The sequence below is a fragment of the Heloderma suspectum genome, chromosome 11, assembly GCF_057233095.1.
Source record: "Heloderma suspectum isolate Gila_16-S chromosome 11, 16-S_ref, whole genome shotgun sequence".
In the NCBI taxonomy this organism is placed as follows: Eukaryota; Metazoa; Chordata; class Lepidosauria; order Squamata; family Helodermatidae; genus Heloderma; species Heloderma suspectum.
The window spans coordinates 14056874-14076137 of NC_139468.1; the positions used below are offsets into that span (position 1 = coordinate 14056874).

At 47.0% G+C, this 19264-nt stretch overlaps 1 protein-coding gene across 1 annotated transcript; it reads left to right on the forward strand.

Annotated features, from left to right (window-relative positions):
* The first annotated feature begins 4423 nt into the window (after nt 1-4423).
* LOC146337030 (zona pellucida sperm-binding protein 3-like) lies at nt 4424-18869 on the forward strand. Its single transcript, XM_084816372.1, has 9 exons — nt 4424-4831; nt 8699-8817; nt 9112-9215; nt 11989-12166; nt 12263-12383; nt 15478-15569; nt 15716-15861; nt 16000-16119; nt 18692-18869. The coding sequence occupies exons 1-9, from the start codon at nt 4424-4426 to the stop codon at nt 18814-18816; spliced, it is 1413 nt and encodes a 470-aa protein (XP_084672498.1). The 3' UTR covers nt 18817-18869.
* Nucleotides 18870-19264: the final 395 nt, after the last annotated feature.

Below are 19264 nucleotides of genomic sequence, written 5' to 3' on the forward strand. Positions count from 1 at the left end.
CTCACCTGCGGCTCAACAACAATCCGCACTCAACCACTGAATGCAGGTTCGTGCTTTCTGTGAACCCAGTCACTGGCTGTGTTTGGACGATCATGATGGGGGAAGAAACCATCGCGGCTTCTCCCCCCACGCACACTGCACATATGACTGGCATTTGTGTAATCCCCTGTGACGCAGTGTGGGTTGGCATGCTGTCCGAACGGGGTGTGGTGGGGGTGGCTTTGTACCCACCTTAAAACCCAGGATGTGCATCAGGGGTTGTAGGGTGGGTACAAAACCATCCTCACTGTGCTGTTTGCCCGCTTTGAGCAACACCCTAATTTGTGCCACATTGCGGGAGATTATACACTTAGTGGTTGCACAGGCGGATAAGCCACGATGGCTTCTTTCCCACTGCGATTGTCCAAACCCAGTCACTGTTCTCTTTAAGACACTGGGGGGGGATTTGGAACTCCAAGAGTCTAACCTCTTCCCACTTCCCAATACTGTTCCCTTAAATAGCTCCCTGAAGCTTCTACTAAGTGCAGAGGGAGAAACATGGGTACAATATGGCCACCACCTCTAATCTGTTCATCCCCCAAACTGCAATCAATTGGGGCGGGGTGGTGGTGGTATGGGGTAAAGGGTTAAAACCCCAGTGCTGCAGTCCTAATCCAAATGCCCCCCACCCATGGCTGCTTCCTTTTTTTCTAGAGAAAAATCACAGTATTACTATTGATACTTATTACATTTCTATACTGCCCCATAGCCAAAGTGCTCTGGGTGGTTTTTAGAAGTTAAAAAATTAAAACACAATATAAAAAGTAGGTCTGATTACATTTCCTTTAGCGCTTCGTCATGCAGTTTCTCTGTGCTCTTAGTGTGGGGAGAATGGGTGGTCATCCAGATGTTGGAGTGTGACTTGTGGTGAGAGTGACGGACTGGGAGCCGGGAGATCCAGGTTCTAGTCCCCGCTCGGCCATGGAAGCTCACTGGGTGACTTTGGGCCAGTCACAGACTCTCAGCTGGTTGGGGTTGTTGTGAGGATACGAAGGAGAGGAGGAAGATAATGTAAGCCGCATTGGGTTCCTTGCAAGAGGAAAAAAGGCGGGATATAAATGTAATAATAAAGTCCTAGCTACCATAGCCCATAGTGAGGGATGATGGAAACTGCAGTCCTAGCAACATCTGGATGGGCACACAGCCCCCATCTTTGCTAATGATATTGGGTACTGGGCATTCCCTGCAAAATGTCACCAAAAAAGGATGTTTTAAATCTTGCACATGACGCTCTGCTCCCCTCTGAAGAAGATGCTGTCCTCTTTCCCCAGAGGAAGGAAGAAAGGATGGAAAGCTTGCTTTTACTAAAGCAGGTATTGCAACACCTGTCACCATATCCACATGAAGTAATCCCATTTTTTTGCAGGCGATTTCAAGCCCAAGCTGACCTGGTATCCCATCACCCAGCATCTTGGGGGGACTTATTGAAAGCTTTCCCTGCAGCCTTAGTCAATTCAGAGTTGGTGGGCCCTTTGAAGGATATGGCTTTTCTTGACTCTCCCTTTGGCTCAAGTTTCCAGTAGTTCTGTTGATCTCCGTTCCAGCAACTCCCCTGTATGTTCAGAAGGTGCAGACCTCTGGCTGTTTTCTGGTTCCCACAATTATTTCCAGAGCTTTAAACACTCTGGGCAATGCTAATTGTGTCTGAAACAAGTCTTTGTTAAAATAATAATAATTTATTCCCCTGCCTCTGCTGAGTGGGTATTTCGGGTGGCAGTCTAGATTGGAGTGGCCTATCGAGCCCTGAATGGACTGCCTTCACCTTAAGGAAGTGCCTGGCTTTGAATGTGGAAGAAGAGCTAAAGAGAAGGGAGGTTTTTAGATTAGGGGTGGGGAATGTGGTTGTCCAGGCGTTGCTGGATTGCCAACTCTCAGCGCTAGCCAGCATGGTCAAGAGTTAGGGATTATGGGGGTTGTACTCCAACATTTGGGAGACCAAGCTTTCCCCATCACTGCAGTAGATCGTGTAGGACAGGGGTGCAGAACTTCAGGGCCAGGGGCCAAATCCAGCCCACCAGGTTCCCCAGGTGGCCCTGCCCCTTGCCCCGCCCCCTTGCCCCGCCCCCTTCCTTCAACCACCAGTCGTTTGGTGGTTTCCTGGCATTGCGTGGTTTCTTCCCCATTTTAAATTCATAAAATGTCTCTCCTAAAGCAGTTATGGCCAGTAATTAAGACTGAAGTTAAGACTTACGGCCATCCTCCTAGGATTGCACCCTTTTTATTTATTACATTTCTATATCGCCCAATAACCAAAGTCCAAAACATCCAGATGGCATCAGGTTGCCTTTCCCTGTAGGCAACTTACTGATTTGCCATCTAGAGTAGGAGGAGAGAGTAATTCTGGGCAAATAGCTAACTGGTCCCTAGCATGAGCTGTTTTTTACCAAACAAATCAGCTTGCATCAAGTCTAAGGTGTGTGGTGCTGTTCCGACACAGCTGGGTATCTTTTTACCTTGGAGATGCTCGGGAAGTGCCAAAACAATGATGTAACAAGAAAATGACACTCCTGTATGTTAGCCTTCCCCGCTTGGTGCACTGCAGATGTGCTAGACTGCAACTAGACATGATGGCTGCTTATGGTGGGAGTTGTAGTCCAACACAGGTGGAGGGCACCAGGATGAGGGTGCTCACCTGGATCCATGGCAAGAGCAACCCAGCAAGGTTGTGGGTGAGTGACTGTTCCATGCAGTGCAGTCTTTTGTGTGTCTACTCGGAACTTAGTCCCACTGAATTCAACGGGACTTACTCCCAAATAAGAATGCGGGATAACTGCCTTAGGCTGCAATCTTATACACACTTACCTGGAAGTAAATCTAATTGAATTCACTGTGACTTAAGCCTGAGTAGATGTGCATAGGGGAACACTGTGAATGTGTGTGCTGTGAGAATCAGTGCTAATACAACAACTATTTTATCATATACCTTTGGGTTTTAACTTATGAATTGCTTAGATAGCTTTGTCTATTGGGTGGTATAGAATTGTAGCAAAAAATAAAATAAAAATACTGCAAACTGTTAAAGGACAATATTCCTCTTTCACAGTTTTCAATTAATCAACGTTCTTTTAAAATTCTGTGGGCCTGATCCTGTAGATCAGGGATAGGCAATTTGCCTGTGGATACCTTTCTTGGCACCTGACATCCTCATTTTCCATCAATGCCCCAGAGTATATGCTGGGGCTCAGAGACATTCTTAGGAAATAAAGAAGAGAGAGAGAGAGAGAGAGAACACATCTATGAGTGGTGATCCAGGGAGAGAAAAAGAAATGGGTGGGCAGGAAATGAGTTGGCTGGCAGAGGAGAAGGGGAAAGTTTGTCTTCTGTGAAATAAGTTTCTGTTGGTGCTGAAAACTGTGGGTTCAAAAGAGTTGTTTAGTGTGTTGTGTCTCCCACCCCATCTCTGCTTTGTACTTGGGCATTTGGGCAGGTTGCTTGCCCTTTGTGAAGAGCCACCCCTCCCATGGCAGCCATTTTGTGGTGGCACCCAAGGCAGTTTCTCAGATTGCCAAATGTGCCCATGGGCCAAAAATGTTGCCCACCCCTGCAGTAGATGCTTCTTCTCAGAGGCTCTTCTCATTTGCCAAGGCCCATTCTACATAATATTTGGTGGCAGAACCTGGCTGAATATGCCCTCTGTTAGGCACAGGGTGGCTAGTGGGCATGTGCTCACTTGCAGTCCTCTGCCAGCTGGTCAGGTCCATGCACAGCCATGTGTGGGAATCAGCTTTGGGAGTGATTTTGGAAATGGGTTGTGTGTGTGTTTTTAAACATTGGGAGCGGCATACGAAAAGCTAAATCCTGCATGTCATGACAGATCCACATGTCTGCCAGGCTGGGAGCTGCACATGCAGGACTTTGCTAGGGCTGCCACACACCAGAGTAATCAGTATATTATTAGTAAGGTAGTGACATGTACATTAAAAAACAAAACAAAAACAGGGTAATAACAGGGGTGCATGCATACTAAAAAAAAAAGTTAAGGGGAAAAAGCTCTTTAAAATACTATGCAATGCATGGGAGAAATGTGTTCATCAGTGGCATCACAGGCACTGTCCAATAGGTCCTGGTGACAATCTTCTAGCCACATGTACTTGCCACATTTGGAAGGGCCATGGCTCAGTGACAGCAGCAAAGTCAGGCACCATCTTGACACAGAGTGCTTTCAGAATTTGCCTCTAAGTGTTTTCAGGATGAAGTCCCAGTGATGTAAAGCCAGCATTGTCTCCAGCTGAGGGTCATGCATATAGTTTCTTCTCTGCAGCAGGCCTGGAGGAAAGGTGGAGTCATCATGTCTTGGAACCCAGTGCAGCTGTGAAAGGGCTTGGGCTGGTGCCTATAAAGTCCCCTGGGATCCGTTCTTGGGTGGTTAGATCCAACAGGCAGGATGGGGTGTTCTGCCCACCTTTGCAGTGTTCTTTTGTGCTTTGTGCTCAGCGGGGCTGATCCTTACAACCCTTGGGATTTCTCTAGGAATGATTTGGGTTGGAGACCTCCTGGAACTGTCCCATCAGCGAGGCAGCCCTATGACTCTTCTTTGTCTCAGCCCTACTCCTGGGCTAGGGTGGATGTTTCTCAGCCTAGGGCTTTGTCCAACTTGAAGCCTGTTGCTGTGCAGTGTGGGGAGGCTCAAGTGGTGGTCACGGTGAAGAGGGACCTCTTTGGGACTGGGAGGCTTATCCAAGCTGCTGACCTGACCCTGGGCTCTCCAGGCTGCCAGCCCACATCTTTGGATGCTGCAGAGGACACAGTGATCTTTGACGTTGGGCTTCATGAGTGTGGCAGCACTGTGCAGGTAAACTTATCTTACGCAGTGTGTGGGCTGGGATTTTCCCTTGCATTATTCAGTTTTATTGTAAAATAGCTGTGGCAAGACAAATGCTATTGCTTACTGTGCGCTTACTGTGCGCTTACTGTGCGCCTCTCTCCCTCATATTTCCCATCTTTTTTCTTCTTGCAAGGGACCCAAGGTGGCCTACATAATCCCTCTCCTCTCTGTTTTATCCTCACAACAACCCTGTGAGAGAGGTTAGGCTGAGAGTCAGTGACTAGCCCAAAGTCACCCAATGAGCTTCATGGCCCAGGTGGGGACTTAAAATTTGGATCTCTCGAGTCCTAGTCCAGCACCCTAATTGCTACACTGCACTGGCTCTAAATATACAGATATAAATATTTAGATATAAATTAGAAATATCTAAATAGATATATCTAAATCCTTACGTTGTTTTTGGTGTTACTGAGCTTTAAGCTGTCTAACTTGTCCAAGCAAAAGGAGTAGCTTTAAGTCTGTTAAGTATGCAAACATATCCTTAGTAGAAAACAAAACAAAAACACCCTCAACGGTTTTGCAACCTATGGCTTGCATTTGGGGGGGGGGGGGAGGGAGGGTTCCTTCTTAGAGCGAAGTGAATGGGAAATGTTCCTAGCCTTAATTGTTGCAAATGCTCATCATTAAACTAGTATAGTCTAGTTAAAAATGCAAAGACTGCCAACTAGGGCATAAGCTTTCATGGGCTCAAGTTCATTTCATCAGGATGTGCCTATACCTGCCATTCAGATAAACATGGGTGGGTAAACAGTGAGGCCAGAGGAAATGGGATGCAGAAATTACAGACGGTGACAACTGCGTTTATGAACTGCGGCCATTCACAAAGCAGATGTTAGCACAGGCGTCCTGGCACTGGTAAGCTAGTTAACACCTGCAGTGTGATAACCTGCAGCTCAGGATGATGACAAAAAGCCTTGTGGCTCCTAAAGGCATAACAGACTCTTTGATTTTGCTGCAATACACTCACAGGGCCACCCTCTGGAAGTTCTGAAATATATATACTGCTATTAGGCCAACTCAATGATTACAAAGAAAATGTGCATACTGTCATATTACTCAGGCTAATGCTTCATGTATCCGAAGTGGGCTTGTACTACAGCAAAGGTTATGCTGTAGTGGACCTGCTAGGCTAGCCTTCCCCAACCTGGCGCCCTCCAGAGGTGTTGGATTACAACTCCCATCATTCCCAGCTGGTCATGCTGGGAGTTGTAGTCCAACACCTCTGGAGTGCACCAAGTAGGGGAAGGCTGCCCTAAGGTGCTACAACACTCCTCCTCGTGGCCCTTGCTGCAAGAGAGTGACATGGTTCCCCACTCTGCAAACTGATGCAGTGTTGGACTTGGCCAGGGGAGATGCAGGGTCAAATCCCTGCCTGGCCATGAAGACCACTTGGGTGGCTTTGGGACACTCCTCCTGAGCTACCTCACAGGGCAAAACAACCGTCTTGTGGCACCTTATGGACGGAAACATTATGGCATGAGCTTTCGTGGACTATAGTCCATTTCATCAGATAAAAAAAGGTGTCCCCAAGCAGTCGTGTCCGACTCTAGGGTGCGGTGCTCATCCCCGTTTCTAAGCCGAAGAGCCAGCGCTGTCAGAAGACGCTTCCGTGGTCATGTGGCCGGCATGACTGAACACCGAGGTGCACGGAACACTGTTAACTTTCCCGCCGAGGCGGTACCTATTTATCTACTTGCAATTTCTTGCTTTCGAACTGCTAGGTTGGCAGGAGCTGGGACTGAAGACGGGAGCTCACTCCGTCACGCGGCACTCGGGTCTCGAACTGCTGTCCTGCCGACCTTCCAGTCTGCAGTTCAGCGTCTTAACCACTAAGCCACCGTGGCCCCACTTCATCAGATACGTGATATGTAATCCTGAAATGGCACGTATGCGGGGCAGGAGGGGATTTTTGGAGGAATTAAATGGAAATGCCAATACATCTATGTGCAGCTATAAAAAAAAATCAAGGCAGGGAGAAGGAATTCTCCTAAAACTTATCCTTCGTTAGGCAAATGGTAATCACATCAAAACTCAAAAGTTGCGGCAGAAAAGTCAAACACTTTACACTCGGGGTAGGTAACCATGGATAGTATCCAATGTTAGTCATACTTAGAGTAGACCCATTGAAATGAATGGGAGTTGAGTTAATCTGGACTAATTGAAGTCCCATTTATTTCAATGGGTCTGCTTGAAGTAGAACTAACATTGGATACTATCCCTTGGAACTTCCAGATATTTTGGGCCATGACTCCCACAGAAAGAGGGTCTCTTTTTGTTGTTCGGGAGAGATGCTTTCAGTTCCTGACCATTGAGCTGTCAGGGGATTATGGAAGTCGTAGTCCAAAATATCTGAAGGGCACTCGGTTACCTCCTCCTGCTTTAGATAGGCTCTTCAAGTTTTAGGGTAACTTCCCATATTATATGTAGAGCCCCTGCTGTGAATGTAGGAGGCTCCAGGTTCAATCTCTAGCATCTCTGGGTAGGGCTAGGAAAGAATCCAGCCTGCAACCCCGGTGCCAGTCAGTGCTGACAACACTAGGCTAGATGGACCAAAGGTCTGACTTGGTATAAGGCAGCTTCCTATGTCCCTACTGCTGCCAGTAGTGAAGCCTAGCCATAGCGATAGAACTGAAGACACCGTTCTCTGGGTGCCCCCCAACTTCCTTTGGTGGGGGGCAGCCTCCTTTGGGTACCCACACCAAAGGAAGCTAAGTGGGTGGTTACAAGAGAGAGGGCCTTCTCAGCGGTGACACCCATTTATGGAATAAACTTCCCGAAGAGGTTTGCCAGATGCCTACATCATTATCTTTTCAGTGCCAGGCAAAGACCTTTCTTTTCTCCCAGGCATTTTCTAGTTCTAGGTTATTATGGCTGTTCTATCAGTTCCTGTGCTGTTTCTTGTTTTGCATTTGCATTATATTCTATTTTATTCTTTTAAGTATTTGTATTGTAGTTGATATTTTATCTGTGTTTCAAAATAGCACTTTAGTTCTTTTCACTGGCTGTGATCTGCCCAGAAAACATTGGTTATTGGGTGGATTTGAAATGTATTAAATAAATAAACAAGCAAGTTCCCCTCACGTGTTAATCGTGTGAAAGGAGCTCCAGTGTGTAATCGTTGGGCCTGAGCTGCAGGCCCTACTTCCTGGGCACTCTGGCATTGGCATGGATGTCTGTCTGTGCTGTCCAAGTATACACGTGAGCAGTATACACGTGAGGCGGTGCAGGCTAGCGGCTCCGATGTCAGTGGGGCCAGCAGCCTCCACTGTGCAAAGGCTTTGACGACGCATATGTCTGTGCCAATGTGTTGGTCCCACGTGGGTTGGAGATCTACTTTGAAACCATCAGGAGTAGGGTCTTTAGCGTGGTAGCTCCCACACTGTAGAATGCCCTTCTGGCTGAGATCAGGCAAGCTCCTATACTCCTCGTTTTGGTCATTGGCAGAAGACCTATCTTTTCAGGCGAGCATTATTCTGACTAATGATTAAATTCCAGCCACTGGTCTATTGACGTTTCTGCTTTTACTGTATGTTTCTTGGTGTGTTGTAGTTTAATTTGTTGTACAACACGCCAGTATCTCTCGATGTGCAGCAGTTTATACATTCTGCAATAAATGAGAAATGTCTGGGAGGTGGGGCCAGCGGTGTGAACCCCCCTCCCCAAGTTGTCATGAAGTTTTCCACTTAATCAGCTGTATCTACTTTTGGTTTCCAAAGTATGGTCAATGGCTCTTCTGGCTGGGGATGATGGGGATTGTAGTCCAACACATCTGGAGGACACCGGACTGGGGGAGGCTGCTCTACAACTATTTTGGCACTGCTTTTCTCTCTCCAGATGACCCCGGACTTCCTGGTCTATAGCATAAGCCTCTATTACCACCCGAATCTTGGAACCAACCCAATTGTCGTCAGGGCCAGCCCAGCTGAGGTTCCTATTGAGTGTCACTATCCGAGGTGAGGGTTTCCTAGGATGGCTTCTTGTCTAGACTTGCTCCTCTAGGGATCTAATTTGGCAACGGAGTTCATAGAATCATAGAATCATAGAATAGTAGGGTTGGAAGGGGCCTACAAGACCAACGAGTCCAACCCCCTGCTCAATGCAGGAATCCAAGTTGGAGCATCCCTGACAGGTGGCTGTCCAGCCTCCTCTTGAATGCCTCCAGTGTGGGAGAGCCCACCACCTCCCCAGGTAATTGGTCCCATTGTTCGTGTTCTCTCTCTCTCTCTCTCTCCCCCCCCCTCCCTCAGGAAAGACAATGTGAGCAGCAAAGCTATCAAGCCAACCTGGACTCCCTTCAGCTCAACCATTTCTGCAGAAGAGAGGCTGATCTTTTCGCTGCGTCTGATGAATGGTGGGTGGCAGCCTGAAGGAAGCACGAGCTGTTCCGTAGCTCAGCGGGTGGGGGACCCTTTTTCTGTCTGCAGTGGGAGCTGCATTCCCACAGCATGGGGTGTTGGTGGTAGTAATCTGTTGGGAGCTGTATGTCAGTTGTGAGTGGGGCTGCCCCCTTTTCTCTCTTTCTGCCCTGCCCAGACCACTGACAGCGGAAGGGACAAACAGCTCTTGCCAGAGGTCTTGGCTGATTGCTTGGCAGAGGGCTTTTGAAATTGTGCCAGGGGCCACCTACCCCTGCCGTAGTTAGCAGCTGGTCAAGCTGGCCTCTGACCCATTAAAGCAAGGGTGGGCAACTTGTAGGCCAAAACATCCAGAGTGCCACAATTTCAGTGGTGCACCTTGCCTAGCTCCTTTAAAGTTCTGACTGAAACCCAGAGTGGATCCACCACCCCACTGACATTGGAGCCACCAGCCTCCATGGCTCCCATCATTCCTCACATTGTCTATGCTGGCTAGAGCTGATGGGAGTTGTGGCCCACCAGATGTTTTGGCCTACAAGTTGCCCACACCTGCGTTAAAAGCTTCTGCAGTGGAGAACGTTGGGGACACTCCCAAGTCCAAAAGTCTGAGAAAGTGTTGCTGTCACAGGTAGGGATGTACTGATATTGTTAAATCTGTTCCGCCTGCATTTTGTGGATTATCAGGTGTCTTTCATTCTATTGTCCACTCACTGACAGAATTTGATTTTTTTTTTTAGGTATGTATGAGAATTTTGTTCCTGTTTGCAAATGTGCATTTGTGCATTAGTGCTAAGACGCATTAGTGCTAATGCGTAATCGCAATGATGTGCATTTCTGCAGATCCTGCAGGTTTGTTGTGAACCACCCAGGGAGCTTTGGCTATTGGGCAGTATAGAAATAAATAAATAAGATCCTCCACCCCAAAATAAAAAAAAACTGGTTCGCAAGGCCACAGAATCCATGCAACTTGGGAAAAGCTGGTCTACTAAGGAAGCCACAGGTCGGATTTATAGAAATCTGAACTCATGTGAATCCATTGTGGATTTCTCTGACATTCCTAGATCAGAGATATACTGAAGCAAGAAAAATGCTCTGCCACTCTACTTGCTTAGAGCCAGGCTATCTGGTTAAAAAGATTGTATGGTGCAGCAACTCCCAAGATGCATGCTAGGCTGGAACCCTTCTCCTTGATGAATGAATTCTGTATATGCAGGGATTTCTTTATGAAGGAACACTTGGGCATCTGACCTTGCCCCATCCGCAATGGCATAGTCCAGCAGCCAGTGCAGCACACAAGTGTTGTAGGGTTCTTAGCTCAGTGGGATAGTTCCCGCTTTGCATTCAGAAGGTCCCAGGTTCAATCCCCAGCATTTCCAGTTAGCGGATCTTGAGAAATTCCTCTGCTGGAGAGTTGCTGCCTGTCAAAAGTAGACAATATTGGGTGTGATGGACAAATAGGCCTAGTTTGTATGTAACGTGAATCCATGGTATGGGTTGTTGAATTCTGGGTTGTTGATGTGTGAATGCTGCTGCACTAACAATCCGTGTTGAATTAACCACAAACAACCCAGAAAGAGAACCCCTGGTTTGTTAGGTTGTGAACTCTGGGTTGTTTAAAACAGTGGTTGTTATGTGTGAACTCAGAACCATGGGTTGTTCATGGGTTGTTGTGCCAGGCTACAGAGGCAACAGGCAAGAGCAGTTAAAAGAACTGTTCTACATGCCAGTACTACAGTGCTGCAAAGGGATTTAGGATACAAGGAGGGAAGGAAGAGGAAAACAACACACAACCCATGGACTGAGAAAGCAAACCATAGTTTGTTTGTCTGCCAAACAAACGCTGGGTAGGGCAACAAACCATGGGTTAAATGATGAGGTTAGTGTTATGTGCAAACGAAGCCATAGTCTGACCTAGGGATGTTGGAGAATTTTGGAACAGAATCAAATGGGTTTGGATTTTATGAATCTGTCCTGTGGATTCCACAGTGGAATGCTTTTCCTGAGCCATGTGGATTCTCTGGACCTGCAGACCAAGTTTTTTTTTTAACTTTCTGGAATTTGACACAAATTTAGTCATAAAAAATAAGTAAATGTTTTTAAAAAACCAGCTGAAAATGCATGTTTCCCCCGTAGAGTAAAGCATGGAAATGTACATTTGGGGAAGATTTGTGCTGGGGGGGGGGGTGGGTTACACATTTCCACAGGTGGGAATTTGTGCAAATTCAGGAAATTGGAAAAAAAAAACAATTCTTCCAATAAGCAGATGATGGAATTAAAGGCATCTGGCAATCTATGAAATACTGATGGAACAGATTTTACAAAGTCTGTACATCCCTAGTCTGACCTGGTACAAAGCAGTTTTCTGTGTTGTTGCTCAGATATCTGCCTTTCTAAAAAAAAGAATAAAAAGTATGATGCTCAAGACTTTCTGGTATGGCTCCTGTACCTTGACCAGTTGCTTGATGGAGAAGCTTTACCTGCTGAGCTATTAGTTCTAGAACTGTTAAAGGCACAGGCATCTTACTGGGGAAAACACCTCTGCATTGTTGGCCCGGGGATGGCACCACATAGCAACCATGGCCTAGTGCAAGATGTTGCAGCCTCCAGATGTTGTTGGACTCCAAATCCCATCATCCCTGACCATTCGCCACACTGGCTGGGGATGATGGAAGTTGAGAAGATTACAGGCTGCCCAGCCCTGGCTTAGCGAAACCTTCCTGCACTGGTGGTCCCTGTTCATGGACACTTCCCTTCAAACTTGCCTTCCAGAGGATTGGACTGCTGAGAGGACCTCTAGCAGGTACCAGCTGGGAGATGCCATGCACATCCAGGCTGATGTTAGTGTCGAGAACCACGTGGTGCTGAGGCTCTTTGTTGACAACTGTGTGGCCACCTTGAGCCCGGACACGAGCTCTTCTCCCAGACACGTTGTGATTGACTACAATGGGTAAGCACTCCCTTCTGCGGGGTACCTTTGGCGTTGCATTTCTTTCTTTGGCTGCAAATGTACTGTGCAAAGTTGCTCACCCTATGTTGTGTCCAGATGCCTGGTGGATGGGCGATCAGAGGATTCCAGCTCAGCCTTTGTGTCACCAAGATTCAAGCAAGATTCCCTCCAGTTCACAGTTGATGTCTTCAGGTTTGCGGGAGACATCAGAGACTTGGTGAGACCTTGTCTAACATGGGGGTGGGAGCTATGGCCTTGCAGATGTTGGAATCCAACTCCCATCAGCCCCAGCTGGCATGGTCAATCATCGGGGTGATGGGAACTGTGGTTCAACATCTGGAAGGCCACCCCTGGTTGAACATAACAAGCTTTCTCAGCTGGGCAGAGTTGGAATCCCTATTTCTTTAGATAAGGTAGATAGCTGAGAAGATGGCTATTTTTTTGGTTGCCAGAGAAGAAGCTGTAACATATGCCATGATTACATACTGTGTGCCTTTTTAACATTGCCCCCTGCCCCAAAGAACTAGTCCAGCCTTCCTTGAGGTGCTCTCCAGATGTTTTAGACTAAAATTCCCAACATGCTTGTCAATTTGCCATGCCAGCTGGGGCTGATAGATGTTGAAACCAAAGCATCTGAAAGGAACCAGGTTGGGGAAGACTGAACTAGCCTATTGGTATTAGGAGAGTCCCTGTGTCGATGCAGTCAAGAGTGTCAGACCAGTTTCTAAACCCCATTTGACTACAAAGCTCACTGGGTGATCTTAAGCCACTCACACTCTTGGCCTAGCCTACCTTGCAGGGTTCAAATGATGATAAAAGTGTGGTGTGTGACAAGAGATCCACATATATTATTCTGAGCTCCTTAGAAGAAGGGTGGAAAAAAAATAATATTTTGTCACTTTCCATGGTTACCGTCAAATAGGATGAGGGAAAGGAAAAGGAAAGTTTCCTCCTGTGCAAGCACCGGGTCATGCACCGGGTCATTACTGACCCTTAGAGGGACACCGCTTGCGCTGGCGTTTTCATGGCAGACTGTAGCGGGGTGGTTTGCCATTGCCTTCCCCAGTCGTGACTACCTTTCCCCCAGCAAGCTGGGTCCTCATTTTACCGACCTTGGAAGGATGGAGGGCTGAGTAGACCTGAGCTGGCTGCCCGAGACCCTGCTTCTGCTGGGATCGAACTCAGGTCGTGGGGAGAGTTTCGGTTGCAATACTGCCACCTACCACTCTGTGCCACAGGAGGCTCTAGGATGAGGGACTTAATGCAAATATAAATGTTTTCTCCTAATTTACTGAATAATGACCTCAGCAGCAGCAAGACTATTTCACTACTAGTGGACATGGTCCTTGCAAGAGGGGAAAAGAGAAGTCAAATTAAATCAAAGGAACTTTTACCAATTATGTTTGGGCACAAATCATTATCAGCCTTCCCCTGCCCAATTTTCCCCATTTTAAAGGAGAAATGCTAGCACTGAGCAGAACCTATGCTCAACCTTGTAAGCTGAACTGTTCGTTCAGGTAGAAGTTGTGGTCTTAAGTGTCCTGTTGTAAGACGGAGGGGTTTGGACAGGAAAGGGTAAATGGAGCTGGGAACACTGCTGGAGACTCCCTTAGTAGGCCTGGCAAAGTTGGGAGGCACACCTTTTTGTTAGGGAAAGTGCAGGTTAATTAGCCTGAGGTATTCAGGTGATGTGTTTCCATAGGAACTAATTACTGAACTTGAATCTTCTGAATGGGATGAAAGCAGATCTTTGCGACCCCTCCCCCAGCGAAGGATAACAGAATCTATGAGTAAAAGACAATACACTGCAGTCTTTGAGAGGGGCACAGAGCTGGGTTTAGTGGGACACAGAGCTAGGTTTGGGCTCTGTAAGCTAAGAACAACACTTCTGGGGTACCAACTCTCTGTCTCTGGAGATCTGAGGTGGGTCAGTGGATCTGGCTGCTGGAGCTTCAGCTAGGGTGACCATGTGTCCTCTTCTACAGATCAGTCCTCTGTTTGAAGGGCAGCCAGAGGATCATCTTTTATTTGAGGGTGTCCTCTGTTTGAGGGCCTGTCCTCTCCAATTATTATTGTTTATTATTTATTACATTTCTATACCACCCAATAGCCGAAGCTCTCTGGGCAGTTTACAAAGATTAAAAACATTAAAATACAATATACAGAGATTAAAAACCATTTATATTAAAAAAATGAACTGACAATATACACCAAAGAAACATACCTGAAACAACTTCAAACAAACAATCTCAAAAGCAGACAACCATAAGACATTCCCAGATCGATTAAAACTTATCATATGCTGCCAAATGCCTGAGAGAAGAGAAAGGTCTTCACCTGGCACCGAAAAGATAAAAATGTTGGCATCCATAATTTGGGGGCCACCACGGAAAAGGCCCTCTCCCTTGTCACCATCTTCCGAGCTTCCCTCAGTATAGGCAGCTGGAGGAGGGCCTTAGATGTTGAGCGTAATATATGGGTAGGTTCATGTTGGGAGAGGGGCTCGGTCAGGTATTGTGGCCCCAAGCCGTGTAAGTCAATTCTTGTTTAAAGATAAAGAACCTTATAAGAACCATCAACAGTGAGCATCTGGACTGAATAAACAGGCATGCAGGTCACCTGCTCACAGGGCTTCTCTACATAAGGCTTTTACTGTGCACTCATGATTGGTCACTCATGGTTTTTTGCGAGTCCTTTACACAATGTTGTCAACCACTAGGGCTCCTCCTGTGCTTTCTGGCCATTATAGTGGCTTTATTCTCAACAGGGAAAATGGGATAAGAAATTTTATTGTGCTTTGAAGTGCACCAACGGCTGGTGAATTTCCGGTAACTTTCCAGAATCCCGCTGTATCACAGCTCTGTCTAGCGGTTGTATAATGAAACATCTAGAACTTGCCCAGGAAGAACTCTCTGGAAAACACACACACACACACACACACACACACACACATAAAGGAGCTTATCTTAATCCCACAGGTGCAAAGTAGTAGCTCAGGAAAGCAGAGCCAGATGCAAAAAATAGTGACACAAAGGGGGCAGGCTTCATAGCCTTGGAAAAGGAATAGTATGTCTCTGTGCAGAAAATGCTCATTTGCTTTCAGAGTACTGGAACACTAAAAGGAACCTGCAGTCCTTTTGCACAAAAATCCATTCCTTAAGTAAAGATTTTTTTAAAACAAAAAGACTTAAATTGTTAATATTAAATAACTGGGAGACTAGAAACCCTTGCCTATCCACCTCCTGCTCACCTCTGCCCCAACTGATTTCTCATGAGCTGAGTCCTGACGGCCTTACCTGATTTTTCTCCAGATCTACATTACTTGCCACTTGAAAGTTGCAGCAGTTGATCAACCCCTGGGGCCTCTGAACAAAGCTTGCTCTTTCAACAAAGCCAGGAACAGGTGAGTAGGGCAAATGAGAGCTCTGGAGGGGAAGGCTGGGAAGGGAACTGTAGGGCAGGTGAGGGCAATGGATGGCAAAGACTGGGAGGGAAACAAAAAGCATCAATTGCAAAAGTGACTCAGTCCTGTCTTCCTTTTCACTGCAGTTGGTCCCCAGTTGAAGGTACTGTAGACATCTGCAGCTGCTGTGAGACTAAAAACTGTGGGGTACCTGAAGGTCAGCCCGCAAGAATTAATTCCAGATGGAGAGGGGCAGATGGACGCTTCCAGAGACATGCTGCTTCCATGCAGGGTAAATTCTGTGATCAGAGCAACTCTACTGACTTGGTTATATTGCTGACTTCTGGATCAGTTAAATTGCCCCTGTAGGGGGAACATACTAATACAAAGTCAAGTCAAACCATCTGAGAATAATTTGCTTCCTATACAGGTGACTCCTCAGTGGAAATAGCAGAGGCTGATGTCTCAATAGGACCTGTTATCCTGGATGTCCAAAAAACTCCTCTGAATCTTCTGGAAGACCAAGGAAGAGTTCAGCTAATGATACAAGGTAGGCCTATAGCTTGTTGCTAGATCACCTGCTTTGCATGCAGAAGGTCCTGGCTTCAGTAACTGGCATCTCCATGTGAGACAGGGAAAGATGTCGGCCCAGGACCCTGGAGAGCCACTACCAGTCAGAGTAGACCTTCCTCATCCTGGTGCCCTCCAGATATTTTGGTCTTCAGCTTCTGTTGGTCCCAGCCAGCATGGCCAATGGTCAGGGATCCTGGGAGTTGTAGTCCAAAACAGGTGGAGGGCACCAGGTTGGGAAGTATGGAATGGGTCATGCTAGGGTAGATAAAGTCTGACCTCCATCTATGATGGCTCCCAGAGTTCTATGACACGACTAGACTAGATGAACTAAGGGTCTGAATTGATATAAAGCAGCCTCATGTTCTAAGGTGGTTGTACTTTTCCATTTTACTTGCTTTGAAAGCTTGCCTAAGCTAAGTGAGTGAAGAGGGTTGACCTTGAGAGTCCCATGGGGGAACTACAGCAGCTTGGGGTTGTAGAGCAATAGGCCTTGAACAGTAGAGATAAGAGTTGGATGTGTCTGATCTCGGAAGCTAAGCAGGGTCAGCCCTAGTTAGTACTTGGATGGGAGACTGCCCGGGAATCAGGCTTCCTGCATTAAGCAAGGGGATTGGACTCGATGGTCTTGTAGCCCCCTCCCAACCCTATGATTCTAAGTAACCTCTAAGCCAGCCTGGTACACTCCAGATGTTTTGAGCTTCATAAGAACATAAGAGCCATGCAGGATCAAAGCAAGGGTCCATCTAATTTGACATTCTGTTCTTCTGCATCTGTTGGTAGAACTTGGCCTGGCCCTGTCACGTGGGACCAGATCTAAAACCAGAGCTGTCCTTAAGGGGGTTCTGTGATGAGAAATTGAACAATGATGCCACCTCTCATGGCCAGCATCGAAACTTGTAAATGTTGTAGCTTGGTGGTAGAGCCCCTGCTCTTCATGCGGAAGGTCCCAGGTTCAATCCCTGACATCTTCAGATAGGGTTAGGAAAGACCCCTGTCTGAACCACTGGACTGCTGCTGCTGCTGGGCAGTGGAAACAATAGTGAGCTAGAAGGGTCAACTTGGTGTAAGGCTGCTGCCTGCGTTCTATAGCTGGTGAAAGAGAATGAGTTCAGAGATCACTGGAGTACCACAGCTGGGAGAAGCTAGACTTACTGATCTTCTGCTTGTGGAGCTGTTGCCTGCTCCATAGCAGCTCTCTGGTGGCTGACCCTTATGCAAGACATCATAGGTGATGGGACATTCAAGCTCTGGGGATGGAGCAAAAGATAGCCCATGATCAGAGGCAAGGAAGTGGTACAGCTGGGTAACATTAGAATGGGGATAGTCAACCTGGCGAGGGGCCGTGGTGGCTTAGTGGTTAAGACGCTGAACTGCAGACAGCAGTTCGAGACCTGAGTGCCGCATGACGGAGTGAGCTCCCGTCTTCAGACCCAGCTCCTGCCAACCTAAGCAGCTCGAAAGCAAGAAATTGCAAGTAGATAAATAGGTACCACTTTGGCGGGAAAGGTAACAGTGTTCCGTGCACCTCGGTGTTCAGTCATGCCGGCCACATGACCACGGAAGCGTCTTCGGACAGCGCTGGCTCTTCGGCTTAGAAATGGAGATGAGCACTGCACCCTAGAGTCGGACATGACTGGTTGGGGACACCTTTACCTTTATCTTTAGTCAACCTGGCACCCTCAAGATCTTTTGGACTACAACTCTCACCATCGCTGACAGCTGTCCATGTTGGCTGGGGCTGATGGGATATCTGGAGGACATGATGTTGCCTACCCCTGGTTTAGACTCTGGTCTTGTGGTGGTGGTGGTGGGCTCTTTAGAGGGTGATATGTATTACTTCAAAATATGGTAAGTCAGAGCTATTTTTTGTTCTGTTTTGCTGGGTGTGTGTGTTCTTGTTCATTTTGAGTAGGGCCTTGGACATCTGTCCCAGCATCCTACCCTGGGGGCCTAACTGAGTCAACATAGCCAGATTTGCATATGTAAAGCAGTCACAATGGTTGGACTTATTTCCATAGTGATGGAGACAATCCCTTAATGTTTCTCATTAAGGGTGCAATCCTATGCATGCTAAGAGAGAAAAAGTCCTACAACTGGGAGCTGCAGGACTTTTTCTTGTCTTAACATGCATTGCATTGCACCCTTAATGGCTGTGATCCATTTCTTATTTTATGCTACTTTTTACTGTCATTTCTTATGGTTTTAGTTTTGTTCCAACTGGAAATAGTTTAGATGACTCACAAGTCAATAAAAGGCAGCTTTGAAAACCACACCATCATGGAAATGCAAGGTGAAGTGTTCAGAGTTGCCTCCAGGGCTAAGCAACTCAGACAGAGATGTGTCAGTCGCCCTGAAGGGCTAGGCTAAAGTCAGTACAGCCAGATACATCCGATTTACCTGTGCAGGTTAACTAAGCAAGCAGGATGAGTGCAGCCAACTCACACAAGGACAGTGTGCAATCCCTGCTGCCTGGGAATGCTTGGAGTTGTGGAACTCTTTTCTGTTTAAACATGCATAGGATTGTGCCTTAACTCTCTCCCCCCCCCCAGGTGTCCACAAGAAAACTTTACTTATCATGATGGGACTGACCATAACAACTGCCCTTCTCGCCTTGGCCTCGGTGACTCTCGGATTTCTCCTTGCCTGCAAGAAAAACAGGCTGTCAAATGTCTGAGCTACTTTGAATGATAGTGGAATGGAAAAGAATAAAATAAAATGGGTGGACTCAAAAAGGTGTGGCTTGAAATACCTTATGTAAGGGGCCAGGGACGAATATCTGAACCTTGACTGATGTCTTTAAGAGGTGCTGCCTCCTACTGTTACAAGGGCAATGAGCCCCTTCAAGTTTCCAATGACTCTTAGTTCCTCGGTGCTTCAAACAAGACCTTGCAAGTCCACGACTACGCAGCTAGGAATGTTGAGAGGGGTGGCTATGTTAGTCTGTTGTTGCAGCAAAACCAGCAATGAGTCTTGTGGCACCTTAAAGCCTAACAAATTTATTCTGGCAGAAGCTTTTGTGGATGCTGTTTACTACATCAGATGTATCTGATCTGATGCAGGTGATGGGAGATAAGAGCTTTTCCTTTAGAGGGGGCTGGAGTGTTTGAGTGATTTGGTTCTGC